The sequence below is a fragment of the Cydia fagiglandana genome, chromosome 9 (genome assembly GCF_963556715.1).
Source record: "Cydia fagiglandana chromosome 9, ilCydFagi1.1, whole genome shotgun sequence".
NCBI classification, from domain to species: domain Eukaryota; kingdom Metazoa; phylum Arthropoda; class Insecta; order Lepidoptera; family Tortricidae; genus Cydia; species Cydia fagiglandana.
Window position 1 is genome coordinate 14,389,539 of NC_085940.1, and position 27,996 is coordinate 14,417,534.

Genomic DNA, 27,996 nt, shown 5'->3' on the forward strand with positions numbered 1-27,996 from the left:
CTTTAAGTCCACGCAATAAGAGCGAAAATGACATCGTTCGATTAGGATCGGCTCGGCCGACGCTGATGATTAAAATTAAAAACGCAAACTTATTTATTTCCCTGTACTGAATATGCTGTGTGCAGAATTGACTGTGGGGGGCCCGAGCCTCGTACTGCCTAGGGGCCCCGACATGCTTAATCCGGCCCTGATCCTACCATCTATTTTTAGGGTTCCGTACCCAAAGGGTAAAACGGGACCCTATTACTAAGACTTCGCTGTCCGTCCGTCCGTCCGTCCGTCCGTCCGTCCGTCAGTCCGTCCGTCCGTCCGTCCGTCCGTCCGTCTGTCACCAGGCTGTATCTCACGAACCGTGATAGCTAGACAGTTGAAATTTTCACAGATGATGTATTTCTGTTGCCGCTATAACAACAAGTACTAAAAACAGAATAAAATAAAGATTTAAATGGGGCTCCCATACAACAAACGTGATTTTTGACCAAAGTTAAGCAACGTCGGGAGGGGTCAGTACTTGGATGGGTGACCGTTTTCTTTTTGCTTTTTTTTGTTTTTTTTTTTGCATTATGGTACGGAACCCTTCGTGCGCGAGTCCGACTCGCACTTGCCCGGTTTTTTTTTTTGCTATTCTGTAATCATGTTTGAGTTAGTTGATTAGACGTCGAAAACAGATCATCGAAACCGAGTATTTTTGACTAGAAAAAAAATATCGTTTTATGTCAAAATTGACACTTGACACAAGACAAGACAGCTAAAACGTCAAACAAATGTGGCCGCAGACATGTGGTTTTATTTACGTGAAATAATAATTATCTATTTAAGAAATAAATAGACAATAGAAGAACTATCAAAATGAAGATTAAACCCGTAAAACATAAAACAACCAACACCTTTCGGGTATGTATGCGATAAGTGCATTGTATCTTGAATTTAATGTTCATAAACTTTTTATAATGAAAGGTATTTGCTTACGTTTTCAGTTTGTTCCTTTCGCTGAACGGATCAACTCTATAGACATTCGACATGCAGCCCTTTATCACATAGAGCACGCATACACAGAACAACCTGAAGAAAATGAGACTCACTTCCATCTCGCGTTAAGGAAATGGCATGGACTAAACTTAACACTAAACTTCAAAAAGTTTAAGAAAGAAGTCTTTGGAATTATAACAGTTCCACAGTTGGTCCATAGGAAGGACGATGTGGTAGAAATATTAGAAAAATATTTAAATTTAGAAGACCAATTGTGCCTACAACCTTTACTTGAGTAAGTTTACAAATTTTATAAGTCCGTCCTAACTTAGTTCCTTACTGGAAAAATGTACAAGTTGCATGTTTGTTAATAAATAATGATTTGCTTAGAAACTGATCACACTGTGGAATTTAGGGTCTAACTTCTCGTTTTTAAAAGTTTTTGATGTTAGCGAGGCATAAGTGGAATGTTCCACAGCCAGAAAGCACATTATGTATTTTTTATTGGGAACAAAAAACATTTCTTTTTTTAATGAGTATGATCTGGTTTAAATTTCTCTAAACTAGTGTTTTTCAAACTGCCAGCCTCTGCGAGCCGTAAATCAATTCATAAGCGATACATTCTGTTCATACTAAGGGGATAGCGTCATGAAAAAGTTTGAAAAACACTGCTCTAAAGCGTTGGACTTCCATTGTATTGAAAAAGTAAGTCCATGCCAGTATAGCGCCATATATTTAATAATATTTGGAACTCATAATAGGCCATCAATTTGTAAATTTATAATGAATGCCTTCTATTTTTACAGAATTCTGGTGTCACTTGCCAAAGACCTACGAGATGACTTCTATCCATACTTTCCAAGATTTCTGGACATCTTAATAAGACTTCTAAAAACAAAAGATGCAGAAAGGCTTGAATGGACATTAGTCTGCCTTGCATTTCTTTTTAAAATCCTTAAACCGTACCTCAAGAAAGATATAGCAGTAGTGCTGAAGAGGATAATTCCGCTACTGAGTGAATCACAGCCTCAGTATATCAATAATTTTGCAGCAGAGAGCTTTGCATTTGTGGCTCGGGATATACGAGACAAGAAGAAGTTCATTGAACTTGTATTGAATTATCTGCAGACAAATGATGATGTAAGTAGTTGTTAGGTTTCATAGCCTGGTAAACAAATGTGGAAAATGTAACCCTTTTAGTTTGGTCATCCGTCTGTCTGTCTGGCCTTCTGTCTGACATTAGTTTAGTAATTTTTCTCGATAATTATAAGTAATCAACCTGTGGTACATAATTCCATAACTTTTATAAGGTTATTAAAACATTTTTTTGAATAAGTCAATACTTAAAAAAAAGCACTCTAAGGGCAAATAAATGTCCCCCCTCTAACATAAATTTAATACTGGTTGAATATTATTGTGAAAAACTTTTTAAATATTATATACTTATACATTATAATGTATTTTACAGGCAATATCAGGGTGTGGCCACCTCATATTTGAAATCATTAAAGGTGTACCTGGCAAGTTCCACAGCTGCATTGAAACCTTCATTCCACTGCTTTTACAACACTTGAAAGAACACAAACCACACCAGGAAATACTCTTCAAACTCCTCACACAAACATTGGAGGACAGCTTGCAGACAATCAATTATAAGGAATTCTCCATATTCTGGACAAGTATTCTTAAATATACAGAAGAGATGCTTAAAGAAGATGAACAAAATAAAGGCCTTGAATTTATACTGAGACTTGCTGGTCAAGTGATAGAACACCAGAAAGGAAAATACCTGATAAATCCTCCACAATTTGTTCTACTTCTGATCAAAGTTATTTGTGAGCAATCGGCTGAAAATGTTCTTCAAGTTTGTGCCCAGATAGGAGCTTTGTTACTTCTCTCTCCAAATGTGTCATTATCACAAGAACATGCTGGGATCATAGTTAAAGTACTACTGCCGTTGCCATACCCAAACATTCTCATAAATTTCGTCCAGAATGTCATTGACTATACCCAATTTGACATGCACATATTGCCACCTTTTCTGAAGTATGTCATCCAATCTGGGTTTGATAAAGATGCTATGAGCACACTTAGCAAAATATGCCTAAAGAAGTCACCACTGTCCATGAATGGTATAAAGCTTTTTGAGTGGGTTAAATATCCCCTTGATTTTGGACCAAACCTACCTATGTTTATGGAGTACTTCTCAAGTATAATTAATGATGACATTAACAATATCATTGAAAATCCACTGAAATTGATGAATGTGCTGGTCTGCCTGCCGCATATTGAGAAAATAAATATTGATAGTTGTGTGGCTGCATTGAGTCAACTTATATCTAAGCTGGTTCAGATATTGACAAATTACAACCTCGAAAACCAGTCAAGTGGCAATAAATACCACTGCAGCACTACAGAACTATCTAAGAGTGCAAGAAAAGTCCTATTCATACTTGCAAATGCAATGGAAAGTGCTATCCACATTTCCAGCTGTAGAAACTTGAAAGTAATTTGTGACATAGATACACTGCTGCCTGTGATATTGCCATATGCCGCAGATCCTAATTACTTGGCGGCATTGCATTTGACAGATTTGTATTTGACTGCTTGTGAGCAAGACAACAGTCTGTCTTCCCCTATACTGGCACTGATTGATTCTTATCTCAATGCCAATGTTTCTTCTCCATTCCATGTGGTAAGTCCTTTTTTATTGACCTGTTTTTTATGTAATCAATCTATTTTAAGTTTCCTATTTCAGCTCTAATAATCTCTAGCCCTGGTACTATTCTCTAGATTTTATGACTGTATTAAATATGTAAAGTTTAAGATGAAATGTTTTAATTCCTGTTTCGAATTGTATGTTATGTACGTATGCTGTAATTCTGATAGTAAAATGTCTGTTTGACAGTTTAGGTAACAAAATGATAGAGCACCGTACAGCGCTATTTTCTCATCAGCTGGTACGATAATTTCTTAAAATTCACACATCTCATACCTACTTATACAAGCAATTAATATTTGCTAGACGTAGCGTACATGTGTCGTCAAATCGCCACGGTTTATATATATACTTTGTATCTCCTTGGGTATCACGGGCCTATAATCCCGGTTTTTTGATAGGCTTGCGTGGGGACACAGATCCAACACGTAGAGGCCCCTTGGAGAGCTTTAATGTCATATATATACTAATTATTAAAATAATTTCTTTGTTTATCTGCTCATTTCATTTTTCATTTATTTCCAGGTTCGCCTGTTAACAACACATATTTACAAACTGTTTGAGAACACGGAACCTATAAACAAAACTGCTCAAGTAGGAGGCATTACTGAAAAATTATCAGTATTCAGCATGTGCTACTCTGTGGAATCTACTGTTCCCTCCATCCAAGAATACAGAGCCCAACAGAACACACTACAGAAGATGGTGTTCAATACTACTCAGTACGCACTATTAAAAGATACAGATTTCCACCTATATCCCTTAAATTATATGTTTGGGGTGTTGTATATGAATTTTAAATTATTATGGGAGCCAGTCACCGAATTCATTGCCAGCTATGGCAATTCTCTTGCTACTGACGAGTTTTGGCCGATTTTCCACAAAAATCTTCAAACCGCTTTTGACAATGCAAAAAAGGATTTGAAACAATTCAAGTTTGATGACGAATTCGAATGTGAATTTGATCTGTTGAAAGAACTCTATGCAGAACATAATAATATCTCAGAAAGACCAGATGTGTATAATTACAGAGATCTTTTATTGAAAGTGATGACTAATTGTATTCAGGTGTGTGAAGCAAAAAACAGAGATGTAGTTGTATTGTTTTTGAACTTTATTGAAGAAGAATATAAGAGAACTGACAAAGCGAATGCCCTTAAAATTGATGTAGAAAGCCGAAATAATGCTATGGATGTTGATAAACCGGATGAAGAAAATGTTAATGATGCAAATGTAGAAGAAATTACAGACATTGTTGAAGATGTCAAAGAAACTGTTTCTGGAAAAGTAACATTTAAAACTCTTATCAATGTGATGCAAGTTTTAGCACAGTTTAAAAATCCAAGAGCACTTCATAAAGAGCCAGTATTCTGGGAACTTTATATGGAATTTTTGAAACATAAAAACGCCGGTCTACAGAAATTTGCTTTAGATTGTGTCATAAACTACAAGAACAAAAGTATAGTTGCATATAAAAGCAATTTGTACAATCTAGTAGACGACAAAAAGTTTAAAGACGAATTGACTTTATTTAAAATTACTGAAGACGCGCAAAACATTCACGCGAATGATAGAGAACATGTGATCCCAATTATCCTGAGAATTCTTTACGGGAAGATGACGTCTAAAATGGCGACAGACAAGAAAGGAGGCGGTCAAACTAGGAGATCATTAATCATGAGATATGTGGCTGGCTGTAATGAGAAAGAACTGAAAATGTTCGTTGAAATGGCATTCTCTCATGTAAAGCACTACATCACAATGCAACCCAAAGAAATATATGAAAGCATTGTCTCCACCTTAGACTTAAAATCCGTGATTATTCCAGGGAAGTTGCACAGTATTCTGAATTTGTTCGAAGTGGTACGTGAATATTTCGGAGGATATCTGAAGGATGAATTATTATCAGACTTACTAAAGATATTTATATCTGTGTGTTCGACGGTGGGGGCTGTTCTTGCTCACGGGGACAAAGTTCATGTTGGTTACTCCAAAGTAATGAAAAACCTCAGAACATTAGCCATAGGCATACTGACAAAGCTATTTGACCAGTTCGATAAGTATACTTGGAGTTCGGATGAGCTGAATGTTTTATTTGAAACTCTGATCTGGCCTCTAATGTCTAAATTACACATTGAAGGTATCCACAGCCCTACTGCACTTTTGAAACTATTGAACACATGGTGCCAAAATCCAAGATATTACGTTTTGCTTGTGACATGTCCAGAACGGGATTCATCTCTGAGTGCGATACCTGAGATATTCAAACTTCTACTAGCGCCAAAAACTAATCCTGTGGTTGTTAATATGATTCTAGATATGGTTGAAAAGTTATTAACCTTGACAGAAGACGAAGAGGACAAGGAATTACCTGCCATAGTGCCATTTAACACTACGCAAGTAGAATCTAATACTGAATTGTCTGTTGAGATGAATTTTGGCAGTAAGATTTTATTACCACACATTCCAAGCATATTGGAAGTTATGAAAAGACGCATCGCAAACTCAGCTAAGTCAAATACCATGAACAAAAGAGACTTGCTGATACTTTCGCGGGTCACAGAACTTGTGGCTTCGCCAGAATTGTGTGACGAACTTCTGAACCTTTTACTACCAATACTTGTTAAGAAAGTGTGTATGAATATGGCAGAAGAAAATATGGAGCATGCAGTCAATACCATCATCAACCTATTAGGTCACAGCACTAATCCTCAAACATATATCAAGAATATTGCTGTACTTTTCAACAAAATAACTCTAATTGATGTTAGGAAACTCCTACTTAAACTGTTGTCTTCAATAGCAGAAACAGCTCCTAAAAACAAAGAAATTCTAGCCCGTATCAGCAACGTCATATCCGAAATGAACGCATTTAACAAACGATGGATCGAACAGCCTGATTTCGATAGGAGACTGGATGCATACAAGACAATTTACCAGTTGCTGGATGACAATCAAATCGATCTAGATCTCGCTATACTTATTGTTAACAACTGTTTCTATTTCATACGGACTGAAAAGGATATAGGATTGCGTGATGGAGCCGGTCTATGTTTAAAGAAGATTCTCCCAAAATTGCTTCTGAAATATTGGTCAGCCACTGATGGTCAGTTTTTGGTTCGCGATACAGTTTTATCTCTAATATCAAACGGTATCAGAGACTCAAAGAACGAAATACTAAGGAATGAAAGTATAAACCTCCTTGGAGAACTAGCGAGGGAATGTCCAAGTACCGACGTCGTTCTATCAGACTTGGCCCATTTGACCAATAACGAGGACAGAGAAGTAGACTTCTTCGATAATATGTGCCATTTACAAATGCACAGACGCGTTAGAGCGCTAATGAAGTTCTGCAAAGTAGCAAAGAAAATGACTAAATGCCCTTCGCCAAGGACGCTCACCAATTTCATCTTGCCATTGGCTACGATTTACATTTGCGACGACAAATACACAGATAAAAACACCTTGATAGACGCGTGTATAGAAACAGTATCGACTTGCTGTAGATTACTTCCTTGGTACCATTATGAGGTGATACTAAAGTTGTATCTGAACAAAATGCGTCACGCTTCGGATCATCAGAAACAACTGACGCGATTGGTCGTCAGCATTCTAGATGCTTTCCACTTCGATTTCTCTAAAGCTAAGAATATTGAGCTACCTAAAGCTTTGCTCACTAACATTGATAATAGACCACAGAAGAATAAGAAAGGAAAAGAAGACAAGACTGTAAATGGAAATAAAACTAATGCAAAGGAAGAAGTGATAGAAGATGATGAAGAAACTGAAGGAAATGATGAAAAAGAAAGTGATGAAGCTGAAAAAACTACTGATAACTTAGAAGAAACGCAAATAGATATAGATTCAGAATTAAAAGCGGCCGATGCGGAGGCAGAAAGTGAAGAGCCAGTGAGTAAAGAGGTTACAACCGTGCCGGCTTTCGAGAGGGTTACGCAAGTCCCACCGTCTCTGGCAAAGAGAATTATCAAGTCCTTGTCAGCGGGGTTGCTTCCACAGCTCAATCGGTAAGTTTATTTTTAAAAATACAAGTTAACTTAATACAATCGAAGTCGCATAGTTTCCTTTTACCTCCGCTTTTTATACCATAGACACTAAAACGATGTTCGCTTTTTAGCGATAAGGCCGCCTGTTGTTACCTGGTTCTATTTTCCTTTAAATTTTCTTTGTAGTTTTACATGTATGAAAATGTATAATTATTGGTGCAATAAAGAATATTAATTAAAGCCGGCCACTGACGAGCCTTCCAAATGGATGCCGTTACAATGGATTCATCCAAATGGCCGGCATCCTAATATTAAACATTTCAATCATTTATTCACTTCAATCAATTAGCACTTACAGATAAACCTTACATTGTAGGTTTTTGACATTTACGGACCGATTTTGAATTGCAGCCACGCTATTTGGACTGTTGGAAGGCTCGTCAGTGGCCACCTTTACTTACGACGGTTCGATTACCCAATTTGTCCAGTCATTTTAGTATATGGTATTAGATAATAAGAGTTTAGCCATTTTATGTTTCGCACCTTCGATACCTGCCTACAGTACACAGTACAGTGCTTTATCCTCTTAACTCACTGGCTTAAAGACGAGAGACGTGAAGATCACCATTATACAGACACAGGAATTTCATAAGGGATTCATTCTATCCATTAGTCCCCACTGTTAAGAAATGTCCCCACTGAGTCCAACGGATGGGTATAGGCTGTTCTAATGTCGTTTCTTTGTTCCTCAGCGCTATCGGCAAGCTGACAGAGCACGAAGAGTCCCATAAGGTGAACCGCCGGCGTTTGGGCCTGGAGCGGCAAGCGGAAGACATGTTACGTGTGCCTATTGCTCTGGCTTTAGTTAAGCTGCTGCAGAGGCTGCCTGGCGATGTGCTGCGACATCAGCTGCCTGGGTAAGTTTTCTTTATTGGCAAATATACGGTCTGTTGGTAAGTTTGTCAGCTTATTAGGTATATTGTCATACCACGAAAAGTAGTATAGTCGAGGTAATAATTTCCGGATAGGTGAATTATCTCCCCAGAAAGCCGGGTTGAGGTTACTAAAAGGACCTGATGAAATGACACACATAGCACATAATCGATTTAGATTTTGTTTACAGGTTGTCAGCTTACTAAATGATGTTACTATAAAAACACTTGTAAATGTACGATGTAATTTTTTTAATAACAACAATATGATGATACACTAGATTATTATTTATTTTTATCCTTTCTTTTCAGTATCATCATAAAACTCTGTTCATTCCTGAAATCGCCACTGAAACAAGTGCGAATCACAGCTCGCGACATCGTCAAGAAAATCATGGTCACCATCGGTACTGCCTACATTGGCATCCTGTTAGAACACCTCACTCTACTCCTCACGAGAGGATTCCAAGTCCATGTATTAGTAGCCACTATACATTCCGTCCTAGACGCTTTGAAAACAGATTTCAAACCTGGAGAACTGAATAACAATTTAGACTACATTCTAGACGTTTGTATCAATGATCTGTTTGGAGCTTTATCTGAAGAAAAAGAGGTTGATAAACTACATTATAAAACACCAGAAGCTAAGCCTAGTAAGAAAAGTTATGTGACTTTGATGATAGTATCGCAAAACATAACAGAATCATGCCTTATCAACTTACTTTTACCTTTCAAAGAGGTGCTACAAAAGCACCAATCGAAGAAAATCGTCACAAAAGTTCAAGAAGCTCTAACACATATAACCAGTGGTTTAGTGACAAACAAATACATAGACGTCGAATCACTATTTATATTTCTACACGGTATAGCGTCGGAAAGCATACCTGAATTCGTACTCGGTGCACCTAAAAGAGAGATAACACAGAAGCAAAAAGAAAAGATGCTTACAGCTAAGCCTGATTGTTTTATAATCCCAGAAACGCCTAAGAGAAATAAAGAAGTGCAAGCGAAACATGTAAAGGTATCGGCAAAAGCTAACGCTCATGTCTTAGTTGAATTTAGTTTGAACATTCTATACGTGATCCTTAAAAGAGAAAAGGTTACAAGAGTGGAATGCAGGGCGTTCGTAGATCCGTTGATACCTTTACTAGTAGATGCGCTGAGGAGCGACCATGTCAAAGTAACTACTGTTGCTTTGAAGTGTATTGGAACGCTATGGACTATAAGGGTCAGTACGCCGACTCTCGAAGAAATGGTGAAAGACATTGTGAAGACGATGTTCCTGATTTTACACAAATATGCTACATTTGAAATTAGCAAACAGAATGATAATTACCATTTAGTTAGGAATGCATTTAAGGTAAGTTATTTTATGCAATTTTAATGCACAAATAAATTTGTTTTGACACAAAAAAATCAGAAATAAATTATTGTATTTTATGCTTAGGTATATTAGTTTAACACTTTGATCCCCATACGCCATATACAAACGCGTCACTCACACACCAAGATCATGAGCGCAGGCGAACCAATGTAATTCTTAATGTAAAGCATGAAGGTCACATTTATAGCGCACAATGTAACTCTTCTCCTATACTTACCTTACTTTTTAGGCAATTACAGTCCTCATCCGAAACGTGAAATACTACAAGATGGAGGCCGACCAACTGAAAACGCTCTTACTATACGCCGAGGAGGATTGCCAGAATGACGAGAAACAAGCCAGCTCGTTCTCTTTACTGAAGGCCATATTAGAAGCGAAACTCGTTTCCACGGAGCTTCACGAGGTCATGGAGAAAGTCTCCAAGATATGTATCCTGAGTGAATCAGCAAGATCAAGGTAACTACGAAGAAAGTGTTTTTCTTAGACAATGTTTAAAAAAAGACAGAAAAAATAAGTATAGTTCTTTCAAAATCCGGCAGACGAGAATGGAGATAAAAAATTGAATAACCGATAGCCGTTTATCTTATAATTCTATATGTAGTGCAAATGTAGGAGATACGATTCAAGACTTGTGAAAAATCGATGACAGCCTGTGAACTGTGAAAGAAGAAAGTGTTTTATCACTATATAAATAAGATCAATTTTCCTTTGCAGAGACGAAGCTCGTGCCATATTCGTAATGTACTTGACCAACTACTCGCCGGGAAAGCGACTGGAGCGCCACATTCAGTTCTTCGTGTCGCAGCTCAACTACGAGCTGCAGCACGGCAGGGAGTCCTCGCTCAAGTTCCTGGAGATGATCATCTGCAAGCTGCAAGTGGTAAGTACTCGACCAACTACTCGCACAAGCGGCTCTCTCATCGGTCGTGTTTTAATTTATCACGACTCATTGCGTATTTCCTACTTTTTCACTAGTATCGTAATGTACTATTACAGTACATATGGTGCAACTTTCCCGCACTGGTGCCGGAATAAGTACTTTCCATGCATATGTAAAAAATGTAATAGGCCATATGTACTGTAACGTTGTATAATACAAGTGCGGATAAACGTTCCTATTTTCCGCACTTGTATCGTAATTAACTATTTATCTGCAATTGTGTTGTGTGAATGGTTCAGAGTGTTCAGTTGACTTGAAAAAGACGATTGTAATATATCGGGCATACGAGTATATAACCGAAGTTGGGTTCAAGTTTGAATGTTGTATCTGTTACAGGCTCAGCTCACCAAGCAGAGCGACTACCTCCTCCTGGCACTCGGCGCGAGTATGCTCAACGACGCGGCGCCCGCGTGCCGCGCCGCCGCCGCCACCTGCATCGAGCTTATGCTGAAACGATTCCCAGCCTTGGAGAGGAATAAGCTGTTCGATCTGATCACCACGTTCTTTGAGGATACGCAGGTACTTTACATGCTACAGGCCCAGCTCAACAAGCAAAGCGACTACCTCCTCCTGGCACTCGGCGCGTGTATGCTCAACGACGCGGCGCCCGCGTGCCGCGCCGCCGCCGCCACCTGCATCGAGCTCATGCTGAAACGATTCCCAGCCTTGGAGAGGAATAAGCTGTTCGATCTGGTCACCACGTTCTTTGAGGACACGCAGGTATTTTATAATTTAAGTTGAAAGAGCTTGCTGGAAAATGGCATCCCTTTATCGTTGTAAGGTCCAATGTGTATAACAATATACACTCCTCTCATAAGCTTTCATAAACCAAATAAAGTATCTTTTGTATTGTCTAATTTCTTTCTCAAACATACGAAATTCATCCCAATTTACTTTACCTCCAACGAGATGTATCAAAAATAGTGGAGATCAGGGCATGTTCTGTATCGTGTTCTGCTTAGGAAAAAGTGGAAGAATATAATTTAATTTAACGTTTTACGCAATTTTTTCCATTCATTTCATTTCATCAAGTCAAAATATTTACGCGTCAATAAAGTTCTACTTGCATCTCTCTCTTAATCTACTTGCATACAATGTAAAAATTGTCGTTTCGCCCGCCGAGACTGTTCATGTCAGTTTATAAACACATCAGTGATACCTAATAATTTAACTATTTATTCCATCCAGCCGGTACACTTCGAGCTCGCAGCCCAACTGAGCATACGCTTCGTCAACGTCGAGGGCGACGAATTTAAAAGCCGACTCACCACAATCCTGCCCCTAGTCAGCGGCAAACTCCTCCTCCTAACCAACGACATCGGCGCCGGACGCTTCGTCAAGATACAACTAGAACACGCAGACGACAAGACTGACGAGGAAAAACAGAGAGAAAAAGATCACAGTCTCATACAAATGCTCAATCTAATCGATAAGATCACTGTCCAATGCGAGTCTAGTTTGAAGAACAAGAAATATATAAACGATTATGACGAAATAGCGCAGCAGTGTCAAGCGTTGCTGGCATATCCTCACGCTTGGGTTAGATTAAGAGCTGCGAAAGTTATACACCAGATTTTGTTAGCCGTTGATCCTCAGGAGTTAGATGTGGTAGTTAGAAAGAAGGTGGAAAGTGATAGAGGGTTTATTTTTGATAATACGGAGGAGGCGTTGAGGAGTTTGGTGTTGGATCTGTGTGCGCAGTACACTGCTGGTGTTTCACAAGAAATGGCTGAACAGGTATGCATAATATTAGTACACAACATAGTACTAGTAATATCTAGTCTAGAACTAATCAATCGAATTTAAACCTTCTATACAGTAATTACATTTCTTATTTAAATGATAGCGCTGTTCTGCGCCACGTGCCTAATACAGCTCAAGATCATTAGCAGTGCCATGCACACATAAAAAGGCTTATTACACTTACATATTTAGACTATCATAAACTATTTTAAAGCAACGTCTAAAGCTCACAATTTGCATCCCTGTCCAAAATAACAAAACCAACAATTTTATATGAAATAATAGGTATTCTAAACTTTGTTGTAGGTATTTTAGAGTCGGACAAGACTAACTGCTTCGCATTTGCTAAGACGAAGTTGGTATCAAATCAAATTTGGAAAAAAATATGAGGAACTCTTTTCCACACTGTTTTTCTGTCAAATTACTCGTAGATGCAGCGTTCGCTCCGACCATAGACTAGGAATCCTCTGGACCGAGTTTAGAGCAATTATTTCATGCAACCGATGATGCCAAAAATGCGGGGGTGCGCGGGTACGAGGTGAGCGAAGTCCCTTGCCGTGATTGGTCTCGTTCAAAGACACGGACGTCACACAAAGACACTTTCGACTTGAACATCGAGTAGAATTACCGTATGCGTGGCAGAGGGGGTAGCGCGACTATGCTCAGTCTGGAGGATGTTTTGTCTGTGGCTCCGGACTAGGCACGTAACAACTATTTCTATTACAGGCCACAGCAGTACTATTCCAAATCTTGAAGCTAGTGCACTCTCTACCGAGTTTCAAGCTGCCGAGTAAAGTAAAAGACGAGGATGATATGGAGGGCGGCGGGAAGGTGAACATCCGCTGGATACTTTTCAAGCTCAGGAAGGCCTGCAACGTGGAGGTCGCTAAGGCGCCTGGCTCTATGAATATCGTAAGTGTTCTAATATTAATCTTGAAGCTGGTGCACTCTACCGAGCTTCAACCTGCCGAGTAAAGTAAAAGACGAGGATGATATGGAGGGCAGCGGGAAGGTGAACATCCGCTGGATACTGTTCAAGCTCAGGAAGGCCTGCAAAGTGGAGGTCGCTAAGGCGCCTGGCTCTATGAATATCATAAGTGTTCTAATATTAATCTTGAAGCTGGTGCACTCTCTACCGAGCTTCAATCTGCCGAGTAAAGTAAAAGACGAGGACGATATGGAAGGCGGCGGGAAGGTGAACATCCGCTGGATACTGTTCAAGCTCAGGAAGGCCTGCAAAGTGGAGGTCGCTAAGGCGCCTGGCTCTATGAATATCGTAAGTGTTCTAATATTAATCTTGAAGCTAGTGCACTCTCTACCGAGCTTCAATCTGCCGAGTAAAGTAAAAGACGAGGACGATATGGAAGGCGGCGGGAAGGTGAACATCCGCTGGATACTGTTCAAGTTAAGGAAGACCTGCAACGTGGAGGTCGCTAAGGCGCCTGGCTCTATGAATATCGTAAGTGTTCTAATATTAATCTTGAAGCTGGTGCACTCTCTACCGAGCTTCAATCTGCCGAGTAAAGTAAAAGACGAGGATGATATGGAGGGCGGCGGGAAGGTGAACATCCGCTGATTTTGTTTACTTGTATTTAAATACATAAAGATACAAACTATAGTGATAGTAGTTATTATCAAGCGTTAGCGTGGTATTGGCTTAATGTTCGAGGGTACACATTGCCGTCTTCTTCCGTTGTCAAATTTGTATCAGCAATATTTTGCATATTTTATGCTTTTATATCTCTTGTTGAGAATCCACGGCTTTCCATTAGCCATACTGATAATATCAGCTCTGTTTGACCCAACGGTTGACTGGTAGAGACCATTTGGCATTTATATCAGCCATTTTAAATTTGTTTTAATTATTAAAACTTTTCTTACAGCGCATCTCAATCTTCACAATGCTGCTTCACCTAATAAGCTCCTTCGAAACAAGCGACATCCTCCACTCCATAGTGGACATCCTTCTGCCGCCGTTAGTTCGCGAAATGTCCACCGGTGACCCGATGGCGCCAGCGTCGCCGGTCAAGCAACTCGCCACGCGGGTTGGCAAGAAGCTAAGAAGGAGGATAGGAGATATTGAGTATGGCAAGCTGTTAGCTGAAGCGCAGACCAGGCTTAATATAAGGAGAGCAGAGAGGAAAAAGGTATGATTTTGTGGATAGTGTCAGTTATCAATCCGATGAAAAAGCACTACAAGCTAATCGCACACGACGCCAAAACGTTTAGTACTTATCATAGAGGTATAATAATACAGAGATGATAAGATAAAAAAGATAAAAAAAAACTTATGGAAATTTCAGTAGGAGTAGCAGAGAAAGCGGTATTTATTGCTTGTCCTTGTCACAGTCTCACTTTTTGTTTGTTCCCCACCAAAAATTTAGTATGATTTATCGATTCGATTCGATTTGTTGCCTAATTCGATCGATTTAGGCAACAAATAACCCGACCGAATTACGTAGATTGTGTTTGGTATGTTGTCAGGAATGTTAAAACGTGTTTTTAATGTTGTCGCGTTGCGTGTGTTTTGTCCCTCACGGAGGCACGCGTATAGCTCATCTATGTAATACTAGGTCTATGCTGCCGCCCTAAGCTAAAAGGCAGTTTTTCGACATTTTGCCAAAATGGACTTTTTGTGATATTCGTAATGTAGAGATCGAGACGCATCGACCACTTTGGCCCATTTTCCGATAAGTGGCTTAGTTTTCGAGAAAAATATCGTAAAAAGACCGTATTTGCACTAATTTTCGTTCGTTCCTAGTCTAAAAAGCGACTATTTGATAAAGCCAGGCTAAAACAACGTATATGCAGGTATACGTTTTTTTACGCTCTGGTTTGCGTAAAATCTTATCCACCATGTCTAGCCTAAAATAACGTATAAGCCAAAAACTAGGCTAAAAATACGTAAAAGACGCTATACGCACTTTAAGATTAGGACCTTGAGCAAAATTTTAGAACTGATACTAGTCTAAAAAATCGTATAATATATTTTTTTGTTTAAATGTCTCATACGCCATTTTAGCCTAGTATCACTTAACTTTTTTACGTCACCATAATAGTCTTTAGAAACGTATAACTGTTATACGTTCTTCTTATTTTGTATGGACGTCGTATTAAACGCAAACAAACTTTTAAAATGGTTGAAAGTGCGTCTAACTAGTCTATAACGCAGTATATGCTCCAACCTTCGTCATGCTCCCCGCGCGCCGAAAGACACCTTTACGCTAAGTAAAAGCCGTCAGCCGCAAGCGCAGGTTTGTGGCTGCCGGAATTAGAGCGGAGGTGGCTTTTTGCGCGCGAAATATTGACCGAACGCCAAGGTTAAAAAAATACTTTATTATTGCATTACCATGATATGTTATCAATAATATGTTGTGTTTACATTTAGTACCTTCGAGTATTATCATTTTTATCAAGGTATATACTTTAAAAATGCCTCGCAAATACTTCCGCTCGACAGCAAATACGTCTTTCTAGCGTAGTTTGTGATGGTAAAATTGTTCATACGTACTTTTCTGCAGCAAACGTTGTTTAAGTTTTATTTATTCATTGGACGGTTTGACTGCTTTTATTTAAATAAAATCAAATTGATATTAGAGCTAAACGTATCGGGTTGAATTCCTTATAAGCCAAGTAGGTATTTGACATTATGAAGAGTTTAAATCTTATTGAAAAATGTTTTAAAGGGAAATTTAATGAGAATTCTTACGGGCAGTATAACATTTTCCGCCTAATTATTTAGATAACCAGGACATAGGACCATGGGCATCTTTGTATGGAACCTGGGTCCATCCGAAAACCAACTGAGAGTTAAATATAATATTATATTATATATATATACGATATTTCTTATCGAAATCTATTGGTGCGATATGAACTAGATAAAACCTACTTAAGTATTTAATTTAAGTAAAATATTATACATATATATATAATATTTTACTTAAATTAAATACTTAAGTAGGTTTTATCTAGTTCATATCGCACCAATAGATTTCGATAAGAAATATCGTAAATGAATTACTGCAAATTATATTACGTTTTATTTATCATAGTATTTATATATTACAGTTTTATCTATTACGTTTTATAAAAAAACAATATGTATCTTAAAATAGGTTGGTATGTTTGTGTATTAGGTAATAGTTGTATGTTAAAATAGTCAAAGATATGAGTTTGTAATCTAATAGAAAAATATTTTTATTGTGAATCTGATTTTTAATTACAACCGCTAAAAGGCGTTTTAGAATTAAATAAATGACAGAGTATGTGCAGGAATTAATACACTCGTATTAATTTTATTGCTAACGTAGACTACATAGTTCGCTAACGTATTATCGTGCGATGAAACTCTCGATGATTCCATGCCTATTGATAACAAACTAAAATAACTATTAGAGATGCCACGAATTCGGTAAAACATTATGTATTTTTTGAGTTACGTCTATGCAAAAACTGGTCACCTACAAAGATAAATGTTTGCTAAGATTTAAGTCAGCAGCAAGCTGGGTTCTCCGTACAACTGTAGTTACGCTCTCATTTTAAAACGATTAGCTAGATTGCTCTAAAACTTTGTACTCAGTAAAGGATAAGGTATATCTATGCCTGTAATTTTATTAATGTGTAGCTTCAGATACCATAGTTAAAAAAATACAGCGAATATAAGTTTTTCATACAAAACTTATTTTTCCTCTATTTCATTAATTTTGTTGGAATATAAACTAATTAGGTACTGGCATAGATATGCCTCATGTCATTGTATGTGCAATTTATTACAATCCAACACTTTGTTTTAAAATAAGTACGAATCTCCGTTTTTATAGGAAGTAAAATTCGGCTGAGCTTATTGCGGACTCTTTTAAGTTTCGTTGCTCATGCTCATTAGCAGTATATGTAATGTCATTAGTAGTGTCGAGTAAATCTAGCCTATGATACAAATAAAATCAGAAAGACCGTACACCATCAACTCAGTTTTGTAGTAACTACTGGAATTTCTTTCCCAGTAGTTACCACTGGTAAAAGGTGGGATATTTTCCTAGTAAATACCACCAACATTTTTTTGCAGTACAGTTTAAATAAATGTTTATTTATTATATGAACAAAAAACACTTACTATACTTCTAGGCTATTATTAAAAAACGAGATCCAGCGATTACTTGTTGGATTAGAATCCTAATCACCATACAAAATTAACACATAAATCGGGTTATTCCCACTAGTTACCATCAAGTTGTTACCAGAGGTAACTAATGGGATTTGTTTCCCAGTAAACAGTAAAGTTTGTTTCCCAATGGTAAAAGGTGGGATTTTTTCCCTAGTAGTTACCACCAACATTTTCTTACATTTCAATAGTAACAAAAACAGTATAAGTAGAATACTATAAATATAGAGGATTTATTGAACCCTAACAAAATTGTAGTGGTAACTACTGGGAAAAAATTCCCACCTTTTACCAGTGGTAACTACTAGAAAACAAATCCCATTACTTATCACTGGTAATAACTTAATGGTAGAGTCTGTGCGGAAAGAGAAGAGTCGTGGGATTTGAGGGCGCGCCAGTGCTATTTTATGGTTTTTGCTATGCTGACAACACTGGTCACGTGATTATAGTACGATACTAAAGGTCATGATACTTGAATCCCTTTTGTTCCGGTTTTTTTACCACGGCTTACTAAACGGAGCCTGGTGGTGGTGTCGGCTCGTCAACTCAATCCTCTGATTTAGCGCAGGCACTAGTTTTCATTTTAAAACACACTTGTTTTTATGTCTCAGATACTAAAAAGTGACAGTGCGATTGACAAAACTGCTAAAACTAGTTAAGAATCTGCCCAATACAACTGTAATTTTAGTACCAAACAAGATAGTCTCATTTATGTACTGCCTAATCTGTGCAGTCCAACAGTTATTAAAACCGGGTAGATCGGGTAGAAATTGGGCAATAGAACTGTAATTTTATCTGGGATATATTTCACCCATTGTAAACTTGACTTGTGATGTATGTGTACATTATTAATAAGAAATATGAATATGAATAAAAATAGTGCATAAGTAGGTAGGCCTTATTGGGATATGTCCGGTTCTCTCATCTCACGATATTTTACTTCGCCGAAAAGTCACTGCTAAATATGAAATATAATTTCGTAACTAACAGAACCCACAAATAAAGCAATATTTTATTAGAAAAAGTTATATTCAGAACCTAGTAAACGAACTTACAAATAAAGATATATTTTATTAGAAAAAGTTTTATTCTTTGTAATCGAAGTCTGAATTAAAATATTCAACGTCACTTATGTTTGAGCTAGCTTCAAAACAACCAGGGACACTCATAGAACTATCTTCATCTGAACTGGATGTGCTTGAATCCGGCACGTAGATTACGAATTCTTGCATATCACCTACTTAGCGGCCTTTTATTCGAGATACCGTAGGTACTTTTACACAATCCTGAAAAAGAAATTACATTACATATAAATATGCATAAAATGGCAAGTATCGAGACTATTTGTCAGTTATTTTAAAGATCATGAATGACCTGCATATTTATGAAAATGAATATATTTTGAATGAATATACTTACCGATTATGTACCGGAGACAAGTTACTTAGGGGGCTTATTAAATAGGTAATTATTTAATATTAAATACAACATCAATACCCGCGAATAGCGGAAACACGTTCCGCGAGTTTTCGTAAGTCGATAGTCGGCTTTTAGCCGTTTTCTTCCCGCTGACAAAACCGAACAATATTAAATATAATTTTCCTTGTGGTTTTATCGTGTTTTGAAAATATTTTATACATAAAACTTGCGGTTTTTGTTAATAAAAATATACATTGACAGAAGTTTGTTTACTTTTTACAAGACAGGTGTCAAAGGTTTGATTGCCATATAAAATTTAAAATGTTAGTTCCCGTTTCTGCCACGACTCTTCTCTTTCCGCACAGACTCTAACTAGTGGGAATAACCCAATTTATGTGTTAATTTTGTATGGTAATTAAGATTATAATCCAAAAAATAATCGCTGGATCTTGTTTTTTTAATAATAGCCTAGTAGTATGGCATTTTTAGTTCGTATATAAATAAACATTTAAACTACGTGACTGTTTTTTATTCCCATTTCTTCCATAAATACTAATCTATAAAACCGTATATTCAGTGTTTTTGGTGGTATACGGTTTTTTACACTAGCACGCTAGTCGAAAATCTGGACAAAATCTTAATTTGTCCTAGTATACTAACCAAAAAGGCCGAATAGCTGCTATAAGGTCTTTTAACTTAGGATTTCAAGTGCGAATTATTCATTGTTACTAAGCAAAAAAGCAGCATGTGACATATACGGCGTTTTTACTTAGTTTCTGCTTTGTAACTAATTTAGAACGCCGTATAACGCATGTTTACCGCCTTCTTGACTAGTACAACCTACACATTTTTAAGCTTAATACTAATCTAAACTGTTTTTTATAAATTAAAAAAAAACTGAGCTGTTTAGAAACATACTATAAATGCCTAAAATAAGTACATATATATACCTACCACATACAAAAAGAAAAAATGGAAAAACTTTTTCCGTTTCGTAGAAATTCAAGAAAGATGTTTGGGTTGGTTTTTTGCGATTATCTCGAAACTAGCTTTTGTCGAAAAACTGCCTTTTAGCTTAGGACGGCAGCATGGGTAAAGGTACCTTATCGCGGTTGGCGCCTACGCTACTATTAACGCTGCTCCAATATTATTGCTGCGCTATGCGACTTAAGCGCCAGCCGCCATAAGGTACCTTTTTCCTCGGAACGTCACATTTTATTTAAGTATTTAGTTACTAAACAGTGTTTTCAACAGTAAAATGACGAAATGTAGGGTCCCCATTATTTTTAATGATAAGGGGCCAAAAATACCTACCGTAACATCGGGGTACTTTGTCCCAAAATCAAGATACTTTTTACTTTTCGTTTGAGCACTTCAATTTTAATCGCATTATGACACTTTTATAGTCATAGGTATTTAATTGTGGGTATAATCAACTCATGCACATACGTAAAACTTAATAAATCAACCTCTAAATATTTTTTAATTTTTCGCAAAGTTTGAGCCAAAGTTGCGCTTTCAAGCGGGTTTCTTTGGCCATCGATTTTTCATTGAGTACAACGTAGCGGTTTGGAATAAAAGCGCAAAGAAAGCTGTTTAAATTTATTACACAATACACATGTATATCAAATAAGGACATAGTAGTAAGATTCATTTGTTTTTATTACACTAAAAAAGCAAACTAATCAACACAAAGTAATAAATCTATTAAACATGGTTTTTTTAATAAAAACTTTGCCAAAACAATCAGAAAAACCTTCTAAACTGATCGATCATAATCATTAGAAATAGTTAACGTGTATAACTATAATTATCATATGAAAAATTAGTTTTCCTATAGAATTATTTTACTAGGTAGGCACCTAGTTAACAGTCGACTGTAACTAATCAGTCTTAAAAATTGATAATCATTTTATAAGATATTAAACTTATGCGGCAGATGTTCTTTATCTTTGTTTTCATTAATTCCATTACAATCTAGAGAATCTGTCTTTGAAACCTGAGCCTGTGGTTCATCCAGTGCTCCAGCACAGGACGAACCACTGGCTGCTGTTCCTGGGATCGCGATTTATAACCTGCGTCAATAGTAAATTGTCTTCTTAGTTAGCAGATTGATCTCGTGCCGTTATGAGAGCTTCAGTAGATGAAGCGAGACTATATCTGCGTCGCTGTTCTCTCTGAAGGAAATGTTTTCCCATGGGTCAAAGAAACCCGAAAACGATAGCCAAAGAATACTTTGATTTTCAATAACATATACTTCTCACAATAATGTCTTAAATTCTATGATTTATATCACATTAGGATTCTAGATACATATCTGTTACGATTAATAACAATCAAACACTTAAACTTATTTGCTTTCTTTGTTTCGAGAAAAAGTTTGCACATTATAGAATCGCGTAGTTTATAGGTAACAACTTGTGACCGAAATTATGGACTGACCAATCAGCGTTGTTAACGTGAAACTGTTTCTACCCACCGCCCCATACGGTCATCTATCGATGAATAGCGCGAAATACATCGATAGGTCCTGACGTGCAGCGTGACGGGAAGTTCAATCTTTTTTTCGTTTTGGGACAAAGTAACCCCCATGGGCTAAAGTACCCCGATGTTACGGTATACATGGCATGGGTTGTCACGTCAACAACAAGGTTAAAAACATGTTGTTTTTTTTCTAGTTTTTGTAGGTGTAATTGATTTATATATTATTAGCAGCTTTCTAGTTAGTGAGCTAAGCCTTGTAGGGACAGACAGATATTGATTCATGAAGTATGTAAGTAATTATGTACTTTCTAAAGAATTTAATTATTAGTGGGCGGGTTACCTAACAATTGCTAAATAACACTTTTAATTAATATTTTAACAAGAATGTTACTAGCAAGGCATTTTCTCAGTTTTATCTCGCTTTATTTTAAATTTGTATTTTATATACTTAATGAACAACTCCATGACGGCGTAACTCGGAGTAATTAACAATGGAGCCGCCATTAACAGGCGTTCCCCTCTGTCGTAAATAGGCGGCCAATGGTCAACCACATGTCAACCATATATATGGACTGACGTTTATCTGACATGACGTACCTATACATTTGATGTGCCCCTCCCCCGCAAAAAAACGGCAGACTATGTTGTACCGAAAATTTTAGACATGGCGTCTCCACGGCGTAACAATGTGTGAATGGAACCAAATTAGAAAACTCATTCATTTGTTCTACATACCTATGTATTTATTTTAACTTTTGGAAAAAATACATTTTATTTACTTTATTTCATATTAGTATTACCTTTATACTCACCATGTTTTAACCCCCTTATTCATAAACGTCTACTAAAGTTGACGAGCCGATCATAATCGTTTGTCTATTATTTCCATCATACGCCGGAAAGGGACAAACGATTATTATCGGCTTGTCAACTTTAGTGACGTTTATGAATAAGGGGGTTAAGAAAATAAAATTTCTGATTTCGTTTAGCATGATCACTGCTGTAAACGCGAAAGCTTTTCAATAGGTATTGAAACTACAATGTTGGCAAATTAATAATCATTAATTCATTAAGTGATCATTCGTTCTTCATGTTTTCATCATTCATTCATCGTTCACTCATTCACTCATTTATTCAAATAAAAACTCAGTCGTATATTCGAAAGTGATTATCGCTTTAACTTTTCTATTATAAAACCTGCACCTAACAACCATCTCTTTTTGGCCCAGTGGTTGACTGGTAGAGAATGCCTTATGGCATTAAGTCCGCCATTTGTACTTATAATTTTATGTGCAATAAAGTTTAAAAAAAATTACGATTTTGAAATACAATACCTACTACTTACTTACTTCGCTGGCTCAGCGACCCGAAGTGGATCTTGTCCTCCGACACTAGATTGCGCCATTCGTTCCTTTCCTGTGCGATCTGACGCCATTCAGCCGCTTGCATGCCACACAGGTCTTTCTGGACCTCGTCGATCCATCGGTACTTAGGCCTTCCGACCGGACGTCTCCCAGTTCTGCCGCCCTAAGCTAAAAGGCAGTTTTTCGACATTTTGCCAAAATGGACTTTTTGTGATATTCGTAATCTAGAGATCGAGACGCATCGACCACTTTGGCCCGTTTTCCGATAAGTGGCTTAGTTTTCGAGAAAAATATCGTAAAAAGACCGTATTTGCACTAATTTTCGTTCGTTCCTAGTCTAAAAAGCGACTATTTGACAAAGCCAGGCTAAAACAACGTATATGCAGCTATACGTTTTTTTACGCTCTGGTTTGCGTAAAATCTTATCCACCATGTCTAGCCTAAAATAACGTATAAGCCAAAAACTAGGCTAAAAATACGTAAAAGACGCTATACGCACTTTAAGATTAGGATCTTGAGCAAAATTTTAGATCTGATACTAGTCTAAAAAATCGTATAATATTTTTTTTTGTTTAAATGTCTCATACGCCATTTTAGCCTAGTATCACTTAACTTTTTTACGTCACCATAATAGTCTTTAGAAACGTATAACTGTTATACGTTCTTCTTATTTTGTATGGACGTCGTATTAAACGCAAACAAACTTTTAAAATGGTTGAAAGTGCGTCTTACTAGTCTATAACGCAGTATATGCTCCAACCTTCGTCATGCTCCCCGCGCGCCGAAAGACACCTTTACGCTAAGTAAAAGCCGTCAGCCGCAAGCGCAGGCTTGTGGCTGCCGGAATTAGAGCGGAGGTGGCTTTTTGCGCGCGAAATATTGACCGAACGCCAAAGTTAAAAAAATACTTTATTATTGCATTACCATCATATGTTATCAATAATATGTTGTGTTTACAATTAGTACCTTCGAGTATTATCATTTTTATCAAGGTATATACTTTAAAAATGCCTCGCAAATACTTCCGCTCGACAGCAAATACGTCTTTCTAGCGTAGTTTGTGATGGTAAAATTGTTCATACGTACTTTTCTACAGCAAACGTTGTTTAAGTTTTATTTATTCATTGGACGGTTTGACTGCTTTTATTTAAATAAAATCAAATTGATATTAGAGCTAAACGTATCGGGTCGAATTCCTTATAAGCCAAGTAGGTATTTGACATTATGAAGAGTTTAAATCTTATTGAAAAATGTTTTAAAGGGAAATTTAATGAGAATTCTTACGGGCAGTATAACATTTTCCGCCTAATTATTTAGATAACCAGGACATAGGACCATGGGCATCTTTGTATGGAACCTGGGTCCATCCGAAAACCAACTGAGAGTTAAATATACTATTATATATATATATATATATATATATATATATATATATATATATATATATATATATATATATATATATATACGATATTTCTTATCGAAATCTATTGGTACGATATGAACTAGATAAAACCTACTTAAATATTTAATTTAAGTAAAATATTATATATATGTATAATATTTTACTTAAATTAAATACTTAAGTAGGTTTTATCTAGTTCGTATCGTAAATTAATTACTGCAAATTATATTACGTTTTATTTATCATAGTATTTATATATTACAGTTTTATCTATTACGTTTTTTAAAAAAACAATATGTATCTTAAAATAGGTTGGTATGTTTGTGTATTAGGTAATAGTTGTATGTTAAAATAGTCAAAGATATGAGTTTGTAATCTAATAGAAAAATATTTTTATTGTGAATCTGATTTTTAATTACAACCGCTAAAAGGCGTTTTAGAATTAAATAAATGACAGAGTATGTGGAGGAATTAATACACTCGTATTAATTTTATTGCTAACGTAGACTACATAGTTCGCTAACGTATTATCGTGCGATGAAACTCTCGATGATTCCATGCCTATTGATAACGAACTAAAATAACTATTAGAGATGCCACGAATTCGGTAAAACATTATGTATTTTTTGAGTTACGTGTATGCAAAAGCTGGTCACCTACAAAGATAAATGTTTGCTAAGATTTAAATCAGCAGCAAGCTGGGTTCTCCGTACAACTGTAGTTACGCTCTCATTTTAAAACGATTAGCTAGATTGCTCTAAAACTTTGTACTCAGTAAAGGATAAGGTATATCTATGCCTGTAATTTTATTAATGTGTAGCTTTAGATACCATAGTTAAAAAAATACAGCGAATATAAGTTTTTCATACAAAACTTATTTTTCCTCTATTTCATTAATTTTGTTGGAATATAAACTAATTAGGTACTGGCATAGATATGCCTCATGTCATTGTATGTGCAATTTATTACAATCCAACACTTTGTTTTAAAATAAGTACGAATCTCCGTTTTTATGGGAAGTAAAATTCGGCTGAGCTTATTGCGCACTCTTTTAAGTTTCGTTGCTCACGCTCATTAGCAGTATATGTATTGTCATTAGTAGTGTCGAGTAAATCTAGCCTATGATACAAATAAAATCAGAAAGACCGTACACCATCAACTCAGTTTTGTAGTAACTACTGGAATTTGTTTCCCAGTAGTTACCACTGGTAAAAGGTGGGATTTTTTTCCTAGTAGATACCACCAACATTTTTTGCAGTACAGTTTAAATGTTTATTTATTATATGAACAAAAAACACTATACTTCTAGGCTATTATTAAAAAAACCGGGCAAGTACGAGTCGGACTCGCGCACGAAGGGTTCCGTACCATAATGCAAAAAAAAAACAAAAAAAAAGCAAAAAAAGCGGTCACCCATCCAAGTACTGACCACTCCCGACGTTGCTTAACTTTGGTCAAAAATCACGTTTGTTGTATGGGAGCCCCATTTAAATCTTTATTTTATTCTGTTTTTAGTATTTGTTGTTATAGCGGCAACAGAAATACATCATCTGTGAAAATTTCAACTGTCTAGCTATCACGGTTCGTGAGATACAGCCTGGTGACAGACGGACGGACGGACGGACAGCGAAGTCTTAGTAATAGGGTCCCGTTTTACCCTTTGGGTACGGAACCCTAAAAACGAGATCCAGCGATTACTTGTTGGATTAGAATCCTAATCACCATACAAAATTAACACATAAATCGGGTTATTCCCACGAGTTACCATCAAGTTGTTACCAGAGGTAACTAATGGGATTTGTTTCCCAGTAAACAGTAAAGTTTGTTTCCCACTGGTAAAAGGTGGGATTTTTTCCCTAGTAGGTACCACCAACATTTTCTTACATTTCAATAGTAACAAAAACAGTATAAGTAGAATACTATAAATATAGAGGATTTATTGAACCCTAACAAAATTGAAGTGGTAACTACTGGGAAAAAATTCCCTCCTTTTACCAGTGGTAACTACTGGAAAACAAATCCCATTACTTATCACTGGTAATAACTTAATGGTAACTATGTAGTGGAAATAACCCAATTTATGTGTTAATTTTGTATGGTAATTAAGATTGTAATCCAAAAAATAATCGCTGGATCTTGTTTTTTTAATAATAGCCTAGTAGTATGGCATTTTTAGTTCGTATATAAATAAACATTTAAACTACGTGACTGTTTTTTATTCCCATTTCTTCCATAAATACTAATCTATAAAACCGTATATTCGGTGTTTTTGGTGGTATACGGTTTTTTACACTAGCACGCTAGTCGAAAATCTGGACAAAATCTTAATTTGTCCTAGTATACTAACCAAAAAGGCCGAATAGCTGCTATAAGGTCTTTTAACTTAGGATTTCAAGTGCGAATTATTCATTGTTACTAAGCAAAAAGGCAGCATGTGACATATACGGCGTTTTTACCTAGTTTCTGCTTTGTAACTAAGTTAGAACGCCGTATAACGCATGTTTACCGCCTTCTTGACTAGTACAACCTACACATTTTTAAGCTTAATACTAATCTAAAGTGTTTTTTATAAATTAAAAAAAAACTGAGCTGTTTAAAAACATACTATAAATTCCTAAAATAAGTACATATAAATACCTACCACATACAAAAAGAAAAAATGGAAAAAGTTTTACCGTTTCGTAGAAATTCAAGAAAGATGTTTGGGTTGGTTTTTTGCGATTATCTCGAAACTAGCTTTTGTCGAAAAACTGCCTTTTAGCTTAGGACGGCAGTTAATGGTACTTACCGATCACCGATGTCTTGATAGGTGCTCGCTCGCTTTGACATACTCGTTCGGCTGGATAGATTTTTTTTTCTTTCTTTTTAACTTTACTTATGACTCACGAAACGGCAATAAAATCTAAGGTACACTCTGCAATCTAATGCCAAGAATTGAAGAAGTGTTTAGGAAAACGACTGCCACGTGACTTTCTAACGAAACGGGAAATAATGTAGGGAGTGATGGTAAAAATTCAAGCCCGACAATTCCGGTTTGACCGGTTCTAATTAATATATTCTTCTCATACATCAGGTATTGCTCCAAGAAAAAGTGAACAACCCCGAGAAGGCGGCTAAGAGGAAGCTTCAGCTGAAGGAAAAGAAGAAGCAGTCGAAGAAAATGAAGGTAGAAATGATGCAGGGCAAGCGGCCGCGCCCCAAGAAGCGGAAAGCTGAGGACTTGGACATCGAAGACGCGCTGTTGGCTGATGACTAGGATGCTTACGGCCTGGCCACGACGTTGCGCGACTGGCTTCGGCTAAGGCGAAAACCATAGGCGGGAACGAAAGGTCCGATCGCTGTATCGCGGTCCAACCTATGGTTGTCGTGTCTCCTTTCAGCTGAAGCCAGTCGCGCAATGTCGTGGCCAGCCCGTTAGGGATAATTTATTTTATCTAATTGTTTATAAATTTAAGTTAGTTTAGAGGCATTG

At 36.8% G+C, this 27,996-nt stretch overlaps 1 protein-coding gene across 2 annotated transcripts; it reads left to right on the forward strand.

Moving 5' to 3' along the window:
• The first annotated feature begins 769 nt into the window (after positions 1–769).
• On the forward strand, positions 770–27,826 carry LOC134667434 (small subunit processome component 20 homolog). 2 transcript variants are annotated; one of them, XM_063524844.1, is made up of 14 exons: positions 770–894; positions 978–1,264; positions 1,776–2,109; positions 2,438–3,664; positions 4,214–7,713; positions 8,445–8,609; positions 8,937–9,984; positions 10,238–10,464; positions 10,723–10,888; positions 11,486–11,668; positions 12,137–12,685; positions 13,418–13,603; positions 14,575–14,838; positions 27,598–27,825. In XM_063524844.1, exons 1-14 carry the CDS (start codon positions 850–852, stop codon positions 27,778–27,780), a joined length of 8,364 nt encoding a protein of 2,787 aa, XP_063380914.1. In that variant the 5' UTR covers positions 770–849; the 3' UTR covers positions 27,781–27,825. The 2 variants fall into 2 exon arrangements, with proteins under 2 accessions (XP_063380914.1, XP_063380913.1); XM_063524843.1 differs by lacking the exon at positions 11,486–11,668 and adding an exon at positions 11,285–11,467 and having other exon boundaries at positions 777–894; positions 27,598–27,826.
• The last annotated feature ends 170 nt before the right edge of the window (positions 27,827–27,996 follow it).